The 21,973-nt window shown below is 43.6% G+C and overlaps 2 protein-coding genes across 2 annotated transcripts in view; both read right to left on the reverse strand.

Annotated features, from left to right (window-relative positions):
- LOC307254604 (uncharacterized protein C1orf21 homolog) overlaps nucleotides 1-20,133 on the reverse strand; it is a 28,137-nt gene extending 8,004 nt beyond the window's left edge. Inside the window, exons 1-2 of the mRNA XM_080033051.1 lie at nucleotides 19,890-20,133; nucleotides 7,359-7,488 (exon numbers count right to left, since the gene is read on the reverse strand). Coding sequence (XP_079889177.1) covers nucleotides 7,359-7,449 — 91 coding nt within the window. The 5' untranslated portion in view covers nucleotides 7,450-7,488; nucleotides 19,890-20,133. The remainder of the gene's footprint in view (nucleotides 1-7,358; nucleotides 7,489-19,889) is intronic.
- A 1,025-nt stretch (nucleotides 20,134-21,158) lies between these two features.
- edem3 (ER degradation enhancer, mannosidase alpha-like 3) overlaps nucleotides 21,159-21,973 on the reverse strand; it is a gene marked incomplete at its 3' end in the record, with an annotated part of 12,425 nt that continues 11,610 nt past the window's right edge. Inside the window, exon 20 of the mRNA XM_080032829.1 lies at nucleotides 21,159-21,286. Coding sequence (XP_079888955.1) covers nucleotides 21,159-21,286 — 128 coding nt within the window. The remainder of the gene's footprint in view (nucleotides 21,287-21,973) is intronic.

Genomic DNA, 21,973 nt, shown 5'->3' on the forward strand with positions numbered 1-21,973 from the left:
CCACAAAACCAAGATCTGCTCTGTAAACATGAGTACCGTGTGCTGCTGGAGGAAACAGAATTATGAGCCATTTCCTCCTCTCCCTTGCATATTACAGGGGCCATCCATTCCACACGGATTAATAGGAATCAGTCAAATAAGCCGCTGCTGTGGGCAATGTAGATACATACTAAATGGACATTTTTAAAAGCAGCAATTGAGAAAAATATCACTTGATAGTTTTGGGCGAGATGCAGCCTGGCGGGCTCAGCAGGCTCCTGTTACAGGATAGTCATTGAGCTTAATATGACGGGTATAGAGCGAGATCAAAGTGATCCGCCTTACACCAATCGGGACTCATCACATCACAGACTGTGCTTCAATGTAGATACTGGCAAAAACTGGTCAAGCTGCGCGCGTGTGTGTGTGTGTGGCAGTCATTGTCACAAGAAATGACAGGAGTGTTTCGTCACACTGACGCCGGGCTAGCTTTGAGAGAGAGAGAGAGAGAGAGAGAGAGAGAGAGACATATCGGGGGAAGATGAAAGGGAAGGACTATTTTGAGAAGCTTTTTGTGATGTGGACATCTTTCTCATGTCTGATTATAGAGACCAGAGCTCTGAGCTGACCTTAAGGTACCAACAGTTGCTGCTTGTGCAAAAAGACGTGTGTGTGTGTGTGTGTGTGTGTGTGTGTGTGCACAAGCGTCTTTCTATTTCAGATATAAGGCTGTGTCTTAGAATCAGCACGTTTGTATTTTTATGCAAATGTGGCATTTTTTGGGTGTGAACGATTTAAAAAGCCATATTTGGGTGTGCGTGTGCAAGTGTGTCTGGGGTTTTGTGGGTACGATAGTGTGTGTGTGTTCTAACAGCTTTAGTCGGCCTGCCTGTCCTGTGGCTATGTCACTCTGTCATTCCTGCTGTGTGTGTCCTCCCTCCCGGCGACTCTGGCTCCAGGCCATCGTTGGCCTGCTCATGACATTTACACCTGAATGTGTAGTGTCATCACACACACAAACACACACAAACACACACAAACACACACGCACACGTAACTATCAGGGGGAAACAGTTTAGAAAGAAATATATAAATAATGCGCATAATAATTGGAACAGAAGTAAATGTCATGCCTTTTGCTTGTGGGGATTCAACGATGAAAAGCAGGCTGATCAGTTACAAAACATTTATCAATATTAAGCCTGTTACTGTAAGGGTTACGGTAACTCAAATTTAACTATTCAACATTGCTTATGACCCTGGGAAGCTCCTAAATAACTTTGCGAGGATCTCAGAGAACAACCGACTGATAAAATAAAATGATGTGGTACAGAATTTAAAAAAGGGGAATTATTGAGAATGTGACTTTTGGTTTCCTTTTAAGACATTCACACATCTTAAACCATCAGATTTTCTGCACACAAACGTCAGCCTCCATTGGCCATGCAGCAGCACAGTTAGTGTTTGTGTGTGTGATGACACTATATATATATATATATATATATAATGACTAACATATCTATAATAGGGGTGGGAATCTCTTGGCACCTCACGATTCGATTCTGAGGTCAACGATTTGATTCAAAATCGATTCTCAATGCATCTCGATGCAATTTTTTTTTTACATACATACCTATGTGTGATTTTCAAAAATATATTTATATACACATCTGAGTTTGCTACTCAAAGTTTGCTAATCACTTCCTACTTTTGTGATGATCATTAAATACAATCAACAGATGAATTACCTTCTCTAATATTGTATTAGAGAAAAAACTTTTCTTGTCACAAATATGACTTTCTATGACCAGTGCAATAATCAATGCAGCTTGCATTTCAACACAATATGGAAGTATGTAAAAACTAAACCGATTCACTTTAATTGTCTTTCTACTCTTGTGAATCATGTTTCTATAGGATTTCTATTCTATTATTTTCTATGTCATGTCAACACATTGTGCAAAAAGTATGGCTTGGAATTCAGCTCAAAAACGTAAACAGACACAAAGCCAGTGCAGGTCATATGGGTTTGCTGCTCTCTGCCCTTTTGTCACCACTTTTAACAACTTGCACTTGTGTGGTGTGCATGCGCAGTGGCGGAGGAAATACTAATATTAAATAATATGAAAAAATAAAAATAAATAAAATAAAATAATAATAAATCGATTATTAACTTTTATGAATCGATTCGGAATCGTTCAAGAGAGAATCGCGATTAATCGGAAAATCGATCATTTTTCCCACAGGGCTTACATTAGCCTCTGATGAAATGTACCACTAAATTCCTCAGTGTCACATCACATTATGATGGTCTAAATGCTGAGAGCAATCTGAGGGAGCCAATAAGTATAGTCATGTCAAATTTAATGTCTGAATACAATTTAAAAAAGGCTTGGAATGTGCAACCATTCTGGGCTTGCTTAAAATGTTCAGACAAAGACAGGGCCTGCAGATACCTTGATGATACTGATGTGTGCGTTGAAATAATGACGAGGCCATGGATGGGGGATGACAGCTTAGATTGGCTAAAGTAGCCTTCCATTGCATGTGTGAACGCAATCAAATAACACTGATGTCACGTGGAGGAGTCACTTCGGGGGAACTCGAATCAAGAACAAAACTCACAAGAAATATGGGGTACTTGAACGTTTACACACAAGCAGATGCACTGCACATAGATGTGTATACTATGCACTCATTTAGTTATTAATATGTATGGCTACCATCAAACATGCGCCCTCATCTAATTCTTTTGGGTGAGTGGGTTATTTGACTTGAATAATGTATTTATTTTTTCCTTTGACTGAGCCTGGTGCATGTGTGTTATTAATCTAATAGACAGTATCTAAGTGCATGTATATCAAACCTTCATCTATAGGGATCATTCACAGAGAGTGAATGTTCTTTTCCAGGAACGCCCTGCTCCTTAAGTCACACCTGGAAGCTTCCCAGCACAACCACAGTTAACCTCAATGAACCACAGAGAGCGGCTCCTCAGATGAGCAGCTATCCCAATCAGGGAAATGTACACAAAGACTGGATTTGTTATGAGTGCACTGTTTGTCATTTATGCTTCGTCTTCCAGCAAGGCGAAGAACAACAGCCACAATGACACCGACAACAACAAGACAGTCAAAAGCGCTAGGAGAATTCTAAGAAATGTGTCAGTGGTGCAAAAAAACATTCATTCAAGGGTGTACTGTATCTCCTCAACCTTCCTTTTTGTATGCGAAAAAATACTTCCAAGGACTGATAAAAGAGAGCTAAGTGTGTTTGAAGAGCCAGCACTCAGCATTTCTTTGAAAGCACTAATAAAACAATCACTTGTGAGCGATCCCATCTTATTCCCTGGGAAGTGAGAACAACTATTGATCCTCTTGCAGGTCTCTTCTTGGTAAATCAATGCAAAATCAGCAACTGAAAGACGGAACATACTTGCTCCCACTTCATATTCCATGACATTAGTGTCATGGAATATGACATTAGATTCTGTCAGACGGACAGACCCTCAAAACAAATCAGCTGCTCCACTGCCCATATAAAAACACCACAGATCCTAAGACAAACAGTGAAATCTGCACGCTTCATGTTGTGTATACATGTTAGCGTGCAACACACACACACACACACACACACAACACAAAACACAGTATCTCTGCTCCAATCTCCTCCCGGCTGTGATTATTGCAGACATAAATGGACGCGATGTTGTGGAGAGTGTTGCTATTTTCCTCTACTTGGTCCTTCAGTGTTTGTGTAATAGAGCTCAGACTTTTCCGGTTATTGTCCGAGAGAGCGACCGAGAGAGAGAGAGGGGCAGGGCTGGGGTTATAGCGGGCCGGAGTTTGACAGAGGGGGCAGCCAGAATATCTGACACACACACACACACACACACACACACACACACACACACACACACACACACACACACACACACACACACACACACACACACACACACACACACACACACACACACACACACACACACACACACACACACACACACACACACACACACACACACACAAGGGCATACAGACTGGCAGACAATCTGTTGGGGAGGCGATTGTGAATTAGTGGGAGCTAGAGGAGGGCTCAGCAGCGTCTAACTAAGTACACTGATATGCAAAACGCAAAACATATACTGTACGCACACAAATGAGAGGACATACACTGAGACACAGTCTACTGGGGGTACATTTGTGTGTGTACTGTGTATGCTGGCTGACCAATCTTTTCCGACTCTCGATCATAAGAAGCACACCGGATGCAGCGAGGTTATACGACTAGGGTTGGGAGAGGACGCCGATTGAAGTGGGAAAGAGAGACTACAATACAGACACTGTGTTAAAATGTGATACTGAAGAGAAAGAGGAGATGGACAGATAGAAGTGAAAGACAAACAAACATAAGAGTGGATGAAGATGAGATGAAGAAAGGGTGTTGTAATAAGGATGGGGTTGTTGTGGCATGGATAATCTCCACACTATTCAGGTCACTTCAGTCTTCCACCTCTGTACACGTACAATCACACACACACAAACAAACACTCAAGCTCAAACAGTAGTCCAGGCCTAGCCAGTGCCACTCTGGATTCCCTTTTAAAACAACTGACAGCGAGACTGGGGGTGGATAGGATGGGAGGAAGAGGCCGATTCTGAAAAAAGAGGAGGGGAGGTGGAAGGACAAAAGGTTGTGACCTAATGTTGTGCCAGAGAAGAAAAGGAAGAGAGAGCTAGGGAGAAGAAACACTGGGAGATGATGGCAGGAAGAGAGGAAGGAGGGAGGGAGAGACCCAAAATAGAGAGACTCGAGAAAAAGAGGAAGGGAGGAACTAGGCCTTGAGCAGGGGAGGGGAAGGGAAGGGGCAATGTTTTAACCCGAGACAGAGACGCGAGAGAGAGAGAGAGAGAGAGAGAAGGAAAAAAAAATAGAGAAGAGCAACAGCGTCATTCTCCCTTCCTCTGTCAAGGAAAAACACTCTACTCCACTCCTCCCATCCCTAACCTCTAATCTGCTCCGACTCATTCTGTCGCTCTCTAGAACAACACTTTAACTCTGCTGGCCATATTGCAAAACTTCCAACATTGATATCATTCATCACCACTTTTGATTGATGTTTTTCTAGTCGTTATTCTAATTATGTATAGTATTCCTCACAACGACGTGTGTATATATTCTGTTAAAACTGTTCTTGCATTTTTTTGAGTTTGTTTTATTCTATTCTATATTCTCTGCCACACCCAACATTTCACTGCACACACTTTATTATGATGTAACAAATGACATTTTTCGTGAATCTTTGAAAGATGAGGAAGGGAAAAAAAAGCGTGAGAACAGAGAGATCACAAGGAGGTTGGGTGACGGGGGAACGTGTCTAAGAGAGAATAGAAGGGGCGAGTCGTAGCATGTCGAATGAGATATCGCAGACAGAGAGGGTGAGAAAGGAGAGAGAGAGAGAGAGAGACAGAGGGTGAGAAAGGAGAGAGAGACAGAGAGAGGGTGAGAAAGGAGATAGAGAGACAGACAGAGGGTGAGAAAGGAGAGAGAGAGAGACAGACAGAGGGTGAGAAAGGAGAGAGAGAGACAGACAGAGGGTGAGAAAGGAGAGAGAGAGACAGACAGAGGGTGAGAAAGGAGAGAGAGAGACAGACAGAGGGTGAGAAAGGAGAGAGAGACAGAGACAGACAGAGGGTGAGAAAGGAGAGAGAGACAGAGACAGACAGAGGGTGAGAAAGGAGAGAGAGACAGAGACAGACAGAGGGTGAGAAAGGAGAGAGAGAGACAGAGAGGGTGAGAAAGGAGAGAGAGACAGAGACAGACAGAGGGTGAGAAAGGAGAGAGAGAGAGACAGACAGTGGGTGAGAAAGGAGAGTGAGACAGAGAGGGTGAGAAAGGAGAGTGAGAGAGACAGACAGAGGGTGAGAAAGGAGAGAGACAGAGAGGGTGAGAGAGAAAGAGAGAGAGAGAGAGAGAGGACCTCCTGTGGATCGTCATTCATCTGCCTCATCCCTTCGCCCGCGTACATTTACACCAGAGTGTTGCTCCTAATTCTTAATCGCCGTTAATCCCTCCACCACCACCCATCATCTCTCTCTTCCTCTCTTTCTTCCTCTGGCCTTCACTTTCATCGCTCTCTCTCAGCCTGGGAACTATTATTAAAAACTGGAGCTGCATTGCTGCAACAAATAATTACAGTCATTAGGGATTAATCTACTGATTTCTTTATATTTTTAATTAATCAATTCTATGAAATGACATCATGTTTGGTAGAGGCTTTCGTCCGAAGGGCCCTCCCATGTAAGTAAGGGAGGAACATTAGAAGGGGACTAGAGGGGGATTCTTTGCTAGAAATGTGTCACTATCAAAATTCCTGCAGAGCCAAAGGTTCAATATGTTGCGAGACCAACAGTCAACATTCCAAAAACATTCTGTTTCAAATGATGTAAAACAGCATCACTGCAGTAAAGAAAGGAGGGACCAGAAAAAGCATGAATAAAAAATGTAAACGATTAATCAATTATTGAAGTTGTTCTTGATGAATTGTCCCTCAGTCTAATCCAGTTAAATTCTCCACCAGTTCCCACCCTTTTGTGGCTTGTGACCCTTTAAAAGTAAGCAGTGTCTCTATATTATCAGAGCCTGCATTCGTTTCATTTTCATATATGCTAGTGACCGGGAGATTCCCCACATTTTTTGTTTCATTTTAGCATTTTTAGAGGCCTGAGGGGGATACACTTTGCAGTATTTCACCAAACAAAAACAAACATTAGAGAAGAAATATCGGGGGGTTACCATCAACGGGGGTGAACAAGCAATTTAGTCGGTCATAATTCTAACTCACCAAGAAGAGAGAGATTAAAAACAGAATGTTTAAAATTGCAGCTGCAGACAAAGATATTTAGTCCCTGCTTGGGGATTTGTGACGCTCCAAAACCAGCGCAGTGCAGCTCAATAGTGTCTTCCATCAATTCCAACTTCATGACATAATAAGGATACATTTTTCAAATGTTTCACTTAGGATACGCAAACACCTAAGGGAGCACAGAGTTAACACTGGAATCTCACTAGCTGGTTACTTCCTCTACCTCACATGAACTGCCAACAAAGGATGACTCCAATAAAAGCGAGCTGTTGACAGTTATTGTCTGAAATGGAGAACTTTACACTCCGCCAGAGGACCATGAGCGATAATAAAAGAGAATATATTGTGTGGGGGCAGACGGGGCAATTGGTCTACGCTGAACAATTAACACAATGAAATGGAGCTGTCTATGTATAGCTTTTTATTGACAACTCTGTGTGTGTGTGTGTGTGTGTGTGTGTGTGTGTGTGTGTGTGTATATGTATGTATGAATGTGTGTGTGTATACTGACCGGTGAAGAGGTCTCCGTTGCTGTAGGCCTTGCCGCGTCCCTCCTCGTCACTGGGCACGGCCGACACCTGCTTGGCCGAGGTGCAGCCCATGGCCTCACACTCTGAAGGCTCTCCTCATCGCACTCTCACCTGCAGAGACACACATCATAAACCATGCTGTTCTCATCTTACAATTGGATTCATAGATGGTCACTTATCCAGAAACACTATACACTGTGATTCCTGCTAACAAACCTCTTCTCCTTCTTTATGCCAAACAAACAGGGTCAATCAATGTAAAATGCTTCTCTCACACACACACACACACACACACACACACACACACACACACACACACACACACACACACACACACACACACACACACACACACACACACACACACACACACACACACACACACACACACACACACACACACACACACACACACACACACACACACACACACACACACACACACACACACACACACACACACACACACACACACACACACACACACACACACACGGTCTTAATGATGAATTAATGATTTTTTTAAGCAGGACACTTAAAACACATTATTTCCTCACAGTAGTGGCACTCTCACACACGCTGTTGGGAGCCACAGATGTAGGTTGAGTCACAATACATCAGTAGAAAGTGAAGTGGGCATTTATACGAAGGGGTTGCAGATTTTAACCTCTCCATTTCATTTAAGGGGCTGATAAAAAGTCACTGTAATTATATATGTGAAGAGCAGGACCAGCACGGCAGTCCAGTGGATTTTTTTTTACTTTGATTGCATTCTTAGTTGATTAATATATGTAATCATGTCAGTCTGTTGATATTTGCACATAATGCACATTTTTCAGAGTTTGAGATTCAGTGGTGCAAAATAAACACAGGCACTGGTCTAAAGAGAAACAGTGCTTAGGTCAGATGAGTCACCCTTCACCATATTCTCAACAATACTAAGACTCAGGAGAACAGTACTTGTCCCCTTCATAGAGAAGGGGCACTTCAAATCAATACCAAGTTGTTGTGAGTGATCACCTTTTATCCTATGATGACACATTTCTATCCCCGTGGGCGAGGTGTCTTCCAGGATGGCAATGACCACATCCAATAGGGCACAAGTCAATGAACGGTTTGATGAGTATACAAATCTTATAAATTGCTATGGCCTTTTGCAGTTACCAAATCTAAACCTAATTGACCGCCTTTTGGAGGTTTTGGAGAAAAAAATGTATCTTTCAAATTGTCACTCGTCTTTATCCATTTATGTATCTGTTAATTGCTCAACTAAGTTCAACAGGTAGTATATAACATTGGCTGTCAGCTGATTTGCACTGAGCAGGTAGCGTACAGTGTTTTTTGCTCGCTGAAGCCAAGGCTAACAAGACAAAACCAAGTCAGTCAAATTGCCGGTCGGAGGTCCAAAATGATGGGCTATAAGACGATCAAATGCTACGTATAACTGAGGGAAACTGCAATACCCCGTGATATTCATCTCATAGCAGCAACACACATTCCCATTACAATAAGTCATTGTTTAAGTAAAACATATTGATAAGTGCAGATTTAAAACCAGATATAAATTAATGAATATGTCCTTGATTCAGTTAAGTCGCCTGATAATTTCAACATTATCTTGAAACTGTGTGCCGGCCTGAACCAGCAGTGTTGAACTGTCTGTAAACCAAACAGCTGTTTCTTAACACCATGAGGATAAATGGATAAAAAAAAAGAAAATGGAGAGCAAAGCCAAGCCCTCACACACTCACACGGACAGCTGACTTGAAGCTGTGAAAGCCACTGTCAGTCAATCACAAGTACTGTCAGACACATTACGCTGTAGTCTCCCTGTCACTCACACATGCTATATGCTGTCATTGACAGAGTCCACCTGACTGCCGCCATTTACAAACACACACACACACACACACACACACACACACACACACACACACACACACACACACACACACACACACACACACACACACACACACACACACACACACACACACACACACACACACACACACACACACACACACACACACACACACACACACACACACACACACACACACACACACACACACACACACACACACACACACACACACACACACACACACACACACACACACACACACACACACACACACACACACACACACACACACACACACACACACACACAAAATCCTTAAATGAAACCAGCATGGGGCAGTGAAGACGGAGAAAGGTAAGGAGCAGGTGAACAGGAGTAAAGGAAATGGATAGAGAGAGACCAAAGAGAAAGACGAGTGCAGAGCTTCAAAAGATAGCGCCTTTCCCTCCTCCCTCCTTCAGTGATTGTCACAGTGTTTGAAGATGACAGGAGGCTAGTGTTCAATCCTGTGTTTAGGCTGCGGCCCGACCACCCTCCATCTCTCTGGACACAACACAAAGTGCCAGGTGTACAGTGGTTTGTTTTTGATGGGTGCTGTATGAGTTAACTGTATGACAATACTGTATGTTGTTGTGGTTAAACAGTTACGATAAAATGTATCAGTAATGATAACATGATGGCACTCATCAAATCCCCATGGTTACAATAAAGGATTATTTACATTGAGAATTCAGGTGCACTCACTTTCAGTTTCTGTTGGATTGATCGTCTGTGTGATTATTTCTTTCCCGTCAGACCACTATTTATAGCGACGTCACCATGTTCCCTGAGCAGGCCTGGCTGATTTTACGTGTGTTGAAATATGAAATATGAAAAATAGGTTTGTCCAGGTTTGTCCATTATCTCTGGTAGATAAACTGTATATATAAAATTGCATTGGCATTTCAGCACCACAGTTTCTAGTGACTTATCTTCCACCATAAATGCCAACAGCTTTATCCACAATAATGGTTATGATAATCTCGGATGATATGTAAACCAAGCCCTAGGCAATGTATTGGTCTAGCTCCAGACAGTCCCATCATTAAACAAGACAATGGGCTTCTGTTTGACATTGCACATTGGAGGAAACTAACAAACAAAGTAAATGGTGTAAATACGGTGTGTACAATAAGTTGCCAAAACTATGAATACAACTTTAAATCAATTTGACTTAAAACCTGTTGTGGAAGTGTGAGTGTAGGTGTGAGGGTATGTTCAGTGGGAGATTAGGGAATTTGTAAATGAATCCCTTTTCCCATCTCTGGTAAAAAAAAAAGAAAAAAAAGACATTCATCTCTAGAGCCTGAGTAGAGCTTACACATTTCTCATTGGGCTCGTGGGTGAGAAGAGGCTGTGCCTATGGGAGACAGTGTCAAGACAGGCAGGCGAACACACAGGAACTCTGGATGTGTGTGTGAGTAATGTGTATGTGTGTGCTGTCACCTGTGGCCTGAGTGTGTGTGTGTTTGTGTGTGTCCTGACCTAGCTTATCAGCCCATTCCAGGCAACATGAGACACCTCTTACTACGACTTCCGCTCTGGAACGACTCCATTATAGCACACACACACACTCTCTCTCTCTCTCACACACACACACACACACACACACACACACACACACACACACACACACACAGCTGGACGGTCTTAATGCAGTCTCAGGCACGCAGTCACACAGAGACACTAGTGGCAAAGTTTCAAAAAAATAAGCTCATCCGGCATAATCATAATCTTTTGACAGAGTCGCATTAACGAGGACTGAGGAGAAGGAGGTGTGTGTGTGTGTTTGTGCACATGCAAACGCTGCCACAGGGATGCATGTTACCTGTCAGAGGAAGAGATGGAGAAATCGCACAGCCAGTGAGACAGTCAAACTTCTCTTAACTCTGGGCTATTAAGAGTAGAATTAAAGTGAGCAACAGATTAGCAGAGCACAGAGGCGCCCTTCTGTAAGCAGTGAAGGAAGTGCATTGACGAATGTGAGCAGCCTTGATAGATTTCATGTTTCAAAGGGTCTCTGCCTGGTGTGTGTGGGCAGCATCTGTTTGAAGAGCGGCTTTGATTTGTGTTGAGTATTGAAACATCAAATTGTGAGTAGGACGGAGTAGGCTAAAAATAGACCTCGCAGTCCCAGAGCTATTGTTGTGTCCGGGGAAGGATAATGCTACGCCGTGTGAATCTGTAAGCCAAGCTGTGCTATTACTTAGGTTATACATATAAATGTGAGCTACAGCTAGCTTGGCTGACTGTTACAAAGGCAAATGACTATACATAAACAAGTGGGAGGTCTCCTTGTATTACTCATAGTCTGTACACTCAAGAAATTCCAGTGAAATGGTGGTATCTTCAAATTCTTTAATTTTTTGAGAGGTGACTTTTAATGAGAAGATGCACACTGTTGATTTTGGCACAGCATTTAGACCGGTGTCCAATCGTTTTATCAAAAAATACAGTTTTGTTTGAATGAGGTTGTCTAAAACGCAGCGAGTGTGCAGTGAAATTGTGTCATTCTGACTTTTGACGAGTTTTTCATGTCAAATGGCGTCAGAGAAAGGGAAAATTACCTTCCGATTGAACCGCTCACAGCTCGAATAGACACATGCACCATTACACCTACTTTATATTCAAAAAGGCACTGAATCACCGCAATAGAGGAGAATAAAAGGGTCGGGGAAAATTCCAGTTATGCATCCTCTCTTACTCCATTGGCCATGTTTCACTTTGCAATGAATGAGATCAGTGCATGCATACACTTTTAGCATGGGCGACGAGTCCAGCCGAGTGAGTCCTGAGCTCTCTAACCCAAACAAGCCGCTCCGTGCCACATGCAAGACCACAGTGGGGCGTTGCACCGCGTTGACTTAACCCACAGGACAGCTGGACTGGGCTGCACGGAGCGGAGCAAGGCCATTCCTGTAGATGCATGAGTGTGTCAATGGGAAAGGCTTAAGTCTGACAGGTCAGCTAAGACCCTCACACCAAGTATCTTTTACTCCTGCTGTTACACGACACACACACGCGCTTGTGAGCCAACATGATCTGATAAACATGACGCCATCTGAAGGGGATTAGAGTTTCTTATACTCACACACACACACACACACACACACACACACACACACACACACACACACACACACACACACACACACACACACACACACACACACACACACACACACACACACACACACACACACACACACACACACACACACACACACACACACACACACACACACACACACACACACACACACACACACACACACACACACACACACACACACACACACACACACACACACACACACACACACACACACACTTCTGGATCCAAGAAACTCACACCAAATGCTAAACATTCATCTTGGGCATACTCTAGTCTAGCCAAAGCAAAGCACAAGCGCCTAATTTAGAGATAAAAATAATATCATGATGTCAGCTCGCAGGTCTTGCATAATTTCTAGCTAAACTTACACCAGATTTGGCAGAGGGCCTTTCCTCTCAATGTTTAACCCGGGAGCCGTGAGCATTCTCAAATAAGACGTCAAACACATAATGTAAGTCTCTGCGCCACTTAAAGACCTTGGCTCCAACTCTATCAAATGCATGTTTAGGTCAAACGGGTTGCTTAACAAACACACACAGGCTTGCCCATGCCTGCATACCTGGGAGGTGGGACGTGACCTACTCTCGAGCCGTGTGAATACAAGCCTTCATTACCAGTCAGTTTGTCCAAGGAGGGACTCCAAAAGGACTGTGCAGGGAGATCTCAGCCTACTACATGCCTGCATAAAACACACACACACACACACACACACACACACACACACACACAGAGACACACACACACACACACACACACACGCAGCAGTGTGCAGTGCAAAGGTTTCTCAAACACGGGTGCCAGAGAGGCAGAGCCATCGACCACAGTCAGCAGAGCCTGAAAAACTGGCTGGGCTGAGTTTGGGGAGGTGTGCGGGTTTGTTTGCTCTTGTTTTTTTTGTGTGTGCAGAATCAGATTTGTATCCTTCTAGGGTTTTTTCAGTTCCCATCACAGGGCTACTGGAGTGGCCGTTCCTTCTGCTTCCTGGTAAGAAAATAGAGATGTGAAAGCCTGGGGTTTGGAAGTGATGATGTCATGATCAGCCACAGTCTGTAGCCTCGGAGCTGAAGGGCTGGACTCTATACTGTGCTCCTACCTGTGTGACACAGCATGGACTCATCCTGGATTTCATCATGCCGCACCACTGAGTGCTGAGCCATGCCCTGCTGGAATGCACTGTCCTGCCATAAAATGAGCTTAACGGAGCTGGTCAGTGCCTTACAATATGCTATAGGGTCGCTATTGTTACAGTGGCACGGTTTAGCCACATCCACACAAACCAAATACATGGATTGCAGAGAGTCGCTATCGGACAAAATGTTTAAACCTCCCAATGAGGAACGTTTAAATGTTCATGGAACAGTCCTGCGGTGTTTCCTCTGATGATCATAAATGACCTGTAACAGCATCAGTGAAAACAAGACTATCTTGTATAGAGTTATTATTAATGCCTTTGCTCTGGTGCAATCTCCTGGGAACCTAGACAGAACAGTTTACGGCAGGCAGACCGGAACATTCTGTATTTCCCCCGAACAGTAATAAATCAAAGTTCAATCTTCTTCAGCATCGTCATATCACCATTATTAATCTTACTCACATATGAAATGCATTATTTTGTTGCGATGCATTCTGTGGTCTCTCTTTCAATTGCTTCCTAACCAAATGCACAAAACCATTGAGGATCATATTGCCATAACAATAACCCAGAGTAGATATCCCTATAATATGGATGTGTCAAGTTGACAATTGTACATTATCTCACACTTTATATTAACCTGCAACCTTCATGCAACAGCAAATACTTCCCCACCCTATGGCTAATCTTACAAATGTACCATTATGTTTACTCTAACAGTTATTAAGCAAACGCATACATGTTGTACCTGAAGTTGCTTGGAGGCACACTTCACTAATGGAGAGAATCACTGCTGTGTGCTGCAGTCTCTCTCTCTCTCTCTCTCTCTCTCTCTCTCTCTCTCTGTGACAGAGCAGAGCTTCAGTACGACTCCTGGGCCAACGCGCCATAATATTTACTTTAGCCAGGCAGTGAAAATGCTGCACCTCTCCTCTCGTCCCAGTTTAAACACTCCATCAGTCTGACAAGCCTGGGAAGCCGTGCCAACACACACGCTGGCTTCTGGACAGTCAAGGTTTCTCTCCTGAGTGGAGTGTGTGTGTGTGTGTGTGTGTGTGTGTGTGTGTGTGTGTGTGTGTGTGCTGTTGCTTTAAGCGTACGTCTGCATTGTCTCTGTCTCTGACCGTGTCTGCTCTGTCCTCTTTACTAACTGTTGTAATGAGGGTGATAAGTGGTTCGGGGATGGGCATGATACAACATACAGGAGCTCCTCTGTTTTTTCTTGCTGTGTGGAAACCAAAGCCTGGCTGTGTGTGACTGACAATGAGATGGACACATTGCACATAACTATGGCATGTGCTGCTGCTGAAGAAATAAAGAGCACAAGTTGTTACATACATACACTTTGGCGAGAGGAGAGCCCTATGTTTTTACTCCAGGCTCCATAAAAACCACACTGAGCTGAAATGGAGGGATATATCTATTGCTCTCTTTCTTTTTTCTTTCCCTAGCCTAACTTCAGAGACCAGAACATGTAACCTAAGCTGTATTTAGGGAACTATCTATGTGCAGGTACAACAAAACCATAAAAAAAAAAATCATTCTACCTAATACAGACCACACGAGGATAAAATGTCTTCTCCGAGGCCCATTACCAGGTGGGTGTTTGTGCCACTGTGCCCACTGGCTTCTCAAAAAACTAGACGGATAAGCCGAAAAAAGAAAAACAAGAAAGTAGTGGTAGTCATGCCCGTTGTACTCCCTCCCCGATACTACTCCGCTCTGCTGCTCCCAACCGTGACTGAGGTAAAAGCAGGTCAGAGCCGTAGGGGTGATCGGTCGGTGAATAAATAGCTAAGATCAAAAAAGGTGGAAGAGTAACTGAAGAAATGCTTTAGCTGTATTGTGCGTTTCGCAAAGTAAGAAAGAACATGGCAGTAGTTCAGGTGGGCCATTGCTTGAAGGCAGCTTTAAGGATATTGGTGGTCAATTAAGTCCAAGTTTTGACATATCTAACATGCGCTTTGCAAAAGATATGTGTCTGGCCATTGATTTTGACATCTTGCTCAAATCTCGAGATGAATTTAACAGGTGTATTTCTGGACTTAACAGTTACTCTGGTCTGTAGAAAAGGTACTCGAAAGTTAAGACTGCCGCAAAATTACAGACGGTAGACTAGACCTATAAAAAGGTGTTCAGTATTGTGGTTTGTGTTTTTGTTTATCATTGACTACCTGTTATGTATTCAAGTCTAGTATGTGTGAGTGTTAGTGCTTGTTCATCACATTTACTGACAGACAGCTGCACATGATAGAGTGGACCTCACTTCAACACGGCAGCCATACAAGGTCAAACATGTTTTTCTCATCCATTGCTAACAAACCAACCCACCCATTGACAATCAGCAAAGTAAAAAGGACACCAACCATATTCATTCATATACAGCTGAAGAAAATAAATATAGAAATATGACTCTCTGCATAATTAGCCAGCATCACTGCAAGATAAATGGATCTCAGTCTCAGTGTGTGAATGAAACACATCACGAAGGAGCAGGAGATGAGCTGGTGCTTTGTGGTTTCAACATGGCTGCTGTAGATACAAAATGTTATTCTGTCTCTCATCTATCACGTGCATGCCACACAGCGAGGAAACCTTTCGCTCAACAGTTGGTAAATCGACCATCCATAGGGTCTAATGACACTGAACATTATCATACTAAATTCACAAATCGGCTGAGAGCAAATGTGTCAAGAAACATGGATGAAATGGCTATCCGTGTATTGATGTGTGTGACTATATTATGGCGTATGTATGCAGAAATCACAAAACGGGGAGATTGTTTAACCTCTAGTTGGTGAGCCCCGCCTGAGCCTGACTGGCGCAAATCTTCTTATGACAAATGAAGTTATTTGACTGTGTAGGCACTAGGCAGTAGCCGCTTGCGATTTATATGTTTAATTTCAAGAAAGGTGTATACATCATATATGATGTCAGCAACAGGGGCGTCCTATAGGCGAGGTGATTGTTAACAACAAGTCATAAGAGTTTGAGTTGAAACCATGATTCAATTCATCAATCAATCAACCATTGTTTATATTATTATTATTGCTGTTCATTTTTACGCAAAATGTATCACACATGCAGTGCATCTATCTTTCACAATATCAAAAACTCTGGACATCTGCTATAGAACAAGACTTATACCATATAGAAAATCAACTAAAATGTTATGCTTAAATTAAATTTGACATCTAAATATTGAATACGTTTATGGTCCTCCTGTAGTGTTTCCGTACAAAAATCTGAGGCATGAAATGGTAAACAAACAAGGAATGTGTTTGGAGGTAAACCCACTCAGTCTCATCTGGATCTACATCAATGACCAGACAGTGAAACTTGCAGATAGATACCCACCCCATGACATGTCAGTAGTGTGTTTGTTGTGGTTTTATTTTCACTAACAATAATTGTATTGGCTAATTTTCAGCCTAACAGCAGGAATTGTCCTTATCAAGGAACGTGCACATGGCCAGCAGAGATCCCATCAGAAAGCATCATTTTATCTATAGAGGCTTTGGGAAGTCACTGGGCAGAGGTGCTGTGTCAATCTCTGCACAGTGTTTCAGAGTGAGAATAGGAGATAAGAAAAGAAAACAAACATAAAAAAAAATGGCAACCTCTATCAGTACTGGACCCTGCCCCATCCCAACTGGACTCTGGACATAAAACAGCACTGTGGGGACACAGAGGAGAGCCGCTGCTTTATCATGGGACAGGCACAATCACACATAGCAATGCATGTAGGCTGCACACACAGTCGACCCCTGCTGACTCAAAAGGCAAGCAGTCAGACAACCAACAGTGGCAGAAACAAACAGCCCACATCCACTGATTTGCACGTCGATGATGACTGCAATGCCTACGGACGCACGTAAACTAACACACACACACACATACCAGAAATGACAAAGCAAATGATAACACACACCACACAAATGCATTGGTTTTTCCCGGGGTTTCATACTGCAAAACTTTTGCAGCTTCTCTGAGCCTGTGTGATTCAAAAGTCATGTATAGACAAACCGATGGGCCAGCGAGCCCCTCTGACAAACTGATAGACACACAGAATCCACAGGGATCATGTTGCGCTGGCCTTGTGCTTTCTGCACTGCAATATAGACCGCCTCCCCTCACCATCATCGCACCTGACAGCAGCGAGGCAGCACAGCCACGCAGAGCAAACACAAACTGGATGCAAGAGAGAGACATGGGAACTCCCTCCTTCCCACGCCCACACACAGGCACAGACAGACACACACACACACACACGCACACACACATACAGCGAAGACATCCTGGTAACCATGGAAACCCCTCCTCCACACCCCCCCCAATTTACACTTTACAATTCACACACACATTCATACACCGGCATAGCAGGCCAACTAGCGACATTCACACGAGGCAAGGTAGGTGAAGTGTCTTGCCCAAGGACACAACAACCATGACACAAGTGGCAGGGTGGGGATCGAACCGCCAAGCCTTCAATCACTGGCCGACCCACTCTACCACCTGAGCCACAGTCGCCGTCGCCGTCGCCCCCACTCCCCATCCACCTCCTCACACTGTGACATATCATGACCCAAACAAACAGGGTGGGGGGGCAAAAGCATGTTAATCATCTCAAGGTGAGGAGGGCCATAGGTGGGACAGACAGGACGGACGGGCCGGTTGCCGGCGGTGATGACTGAGAGAGGGGGACGAGGAAGACAAGAGGAGGACTAAGAATAGATCCTCTCCCGCCTTTGGAGAGAGAGAGAGAGAGAGAGAGAGAGAGAGAGAGAGAGAGAGAGAGAGAGAGAGAGAGAGAGAGAGACTCCAGTTTCAGTCTGTTTGGCTGGCCAACGGAAACGAAAATCCATATGTGAGCGACGATTCATACACAGCGCACTCACTGTGTTACGCCAGTGAGTGAGTGAGTGAGAGAAAGGCAGATGGAGGCAGATAGATGAAGACAGACAGGCTAAATCAAACAGGCAGGCAGGCAGGGAGGGGGGACTTGAACCATCCACTCCCAGTATTGCCAGTATACTTGATGATGGGTAACCTATATAACCCTGACGTAAGCTGCTGCTGCCAGTGGTGGTGACAGTACGCCGTGCTCTGTAATGCTGGCCCCCACACACACCAACCTACTTTCACACCAGGGTGCCACTGCACAGCCAGCGAATGGATATAATGGGGAGGCTGGTGTTGATGTTGATAACATGGGGGGAAATCTACAGTGGCTTTAATGGCCCATATGGCACATTTGAACGCAGCAAGCCAGGAAAGCAGTTCCTGGGAACTTAGCGGTTCCCTTTGCTGATGCAGTGAGTAGCCTATAATAAAGTGTGAGGAAGTGGGCAAGCAAATACAATACATTTGAAATGGACTCAGGCTAAGACGTCTTGGCTAATGTAATGGGCTGCAAATGGGTTTCCGTATCAAATCTAATTCTGGCTGCTGTGACTTTTCCTACCACCATTCTTCAACAGCTCCTGTCTTCCCTCTGAGGCAGAGGCATTGCAACAGTAAGCAGCCATGCCTTCAGTAGTTTTCTAAAGCAATGCCAACAACAACAAAACAGTTAGCCTATGAGTTGTTGTCAACATACGGCAGTGGTTTATTCCTATCATAGGCTACTGCAGTTTAAGGTTCCGTCCAGTCCCGGTTCTTGAGCTGCAGCTCGGCTCAACAGCTGTGTCCAGCTGCGCTTACAAGGAGACACTGGGCGCTTTGTTCCCTACAGGGGTAAGGCAGAGTTATAAGCAGAGGGAGAGTGCAAACGTTCTCCGCGTGTGAACGTGTACAAGGCTATACTGTGTGTACAAATAGTTTCATTTCCACAAAGCTCAACTACCTGTAGTGTAGCCCATGTCCGTCTTCCTTATATTGAGTGTTTTTTCAAACACAGCAAACGGCCTTATTACAACAGCGTCAGCAGGCAGACAGCAAGGGGGCAGCGGGACAAGCTGGCACGAGCCAACCAGGATGTGTGGAACCTTTGAAATGCGCTGAGCAGAGTAGACGCTGTCCGAGCCCAGCCAACCGAGCGGGCACATTCTACTGAAAGCGACACATGTACACGTCTCACATGAAGCCTCCATGTGTGTATAAATGGGGGGAAAAACGTTGAGCTAAAGCCGCGTTTAACGTTGCAGCGAGCACCGACAACAACAACAAAAGCGCGAGATGCGAAGCCCAGTGTGCAGGAGGAGAGCGCCGGGTAATCACGGTTACACTCAGGAAACAACAACAAAAGAGAAGGAGTAAAAGAGAGCCCTTAACCACGGGCAGGAGCGTGCTTTAACTGAGGGGGACAAATGACACCTCTGGGAGACAATTGACGAGTAATTCACGCGGGTACTACTTACTCAGATGAACCGGTTCCGCTCGGTCCACTGGAGGATAGCCGGGGTCGGTCTTCCGGGGCTGTGTGTCGGCCGGGCGGGCGGGATCTGCGCTATGGAGACTACTAGCGAGCTCAGAGCCTCGAGGATTGAACGTAAACTGTGGCTTGCGTCATTTCACCAGGATGCCACTATTCTTGCGCGCAGCAATGCAGCCATCTTGATGAGGAGTGCCCTAACCAACTCAGCAATCCCCGTTGGACGGACCTGAGCTACTGATTATTTTGGTCCCAGAAACGAAAGTGATCCGCCCCGAGCTGTATTAAGCAAGTGGCGTGTATGATGCAGTTACATATCTGAAGGGAATCTATCAACAAAGAAAAAGTGGACTATTAAAAAAAAATTATAATAATTTAATCAATAGGCTACCATGTTTGCTGCCACTGAAAGTAATTACATTTAATTAACTAGTGCACTTATGAACAATTTTGAGTTGTGCTAACTAGCCTACTGGAGTAGACCTGGAGTAGACGTATTTCAATTTCGTTTTGTTTTTTAGTCTTTTACTCCACTAGCCTACTTCATGGGTAAACATACTGTAGCCTATATACACCATATATTTATCTGACAGCTATATTGTAGACTACTCTGCAGATTCACATTTTACATTTTAAATATAGCCAAATGTTAACATTTAAAAATAACAGCTCCCCTCGACCAGCTGTAACATTAAAAGTTGCTTATGCTCTTATGTTAGTGTATGGGGGGCAATAATATTCGAAAATAGTATGATGTAATATTTTCTGAATATTCTACTCTGCCCAGCAAATAATTTTACCTATGAAACCAACAGTTATTTTTGTTGATAATACTTTTGATTCAGCGGTAATTTGCAGTAGGCTACTGCAGTAATTAGTTTGACAGCAATATTATGGAGCTTATAAAAAAAATCCAATTGACATCCATGTCATGTTGAGTCAACTGATTGTATGGCGGTGGCCCCTGTTGTTTATTGAAATGCCTGTTGAGAGAAAGAAACTGATTTTTCTTTAAATAATAATATTCACCTTGTTCACTCAAATATCCCCCTTTTATCCAAAAGGTCCAAATGTTTTTTTTTTTTTACCATTTCTTCTGAAATATTACAGTGAAGTTGCATCAACTAAAAATAATCAAACAAGTCTTTCCCATTTCCCTCCATTTTTATTTCATTTCATGATTTTAACCTATTGGCTTATATTTCTGCTCCTTCCAATTAGTCAGCACCATTTACGGTACAGCATGGCAGACGGATCATATAGCGCCCCCGTGTGGCAGTTTTACGGTTGTGTTATCCATCTCACAGTGCTGCTGAAAGGTGTATCTGCTCCACCCGATGTGGTCCAGGAGTTGCCGTTTGTGGGGGTGGGGTGAACCAGAACCTGAGCAAAAAGCAGCGCTATGTTGTTTCAGTCAATATATCTCAACAAATACATATTTACATTGACAAGATGACTTCATATATTCTCCAGAGAGATACCATTTGGTGTTTAGTATGTCTACCATAAAGCCATAAAAAAAGGTTCCTGCAGCAATCTTCAATGTTACCAATTTCACCACATTAAATCCTTAATTCACATCAGCATGTGGTCTTACATACAGTATGATTAGGCCAAAGACCATAATGACAGTACATCAGGTATCCTATCCTCCTCACAAATAATAATCACAGTTAAATAAAAACGAATTGGTCGTTGGATTAATTAGTCAGAAGAACTTAGTTGTTGGACCAGCATTCATTTTAAATAAAGCAGTCAGAAATGCATAGAACAACAGTGTAGTGTAATGTGGAGTGGAAAGTGCGATGCTGTTACTGACAGTCCATGTCTTTCGTTACGGGGGTTTGTTAGGACATATTAACAGAAAACTGTATGAGAAAAGTGAGGTATAAGCATCCTGGTCTTCTCATCATCTGCCCATCTATACCAGGCTAACAAAAAGGGGACCCCCCTGTTATGGTCCAGAGATAACAGTTTATTTTGGGCTGACTTGGCACATGATTACCACCCACAGAAAGCGAAGAGAAGCAACAGTCATTTAAAAAAGGCATCTTGCCAGTTTTTCCTTTT

The sequence above is a fragment of the Ammodytes marinus genome, assembly GCF_949987685.1.
Source record: "Ammodytes marinus genome assembly, chromosome: 8".
NCBI lineage: Eukaryota > Metazoa > Chordata > Actinopteri > Uranoscopiformes > Ammodytidae > Ammodytes > Ammodytes marinus.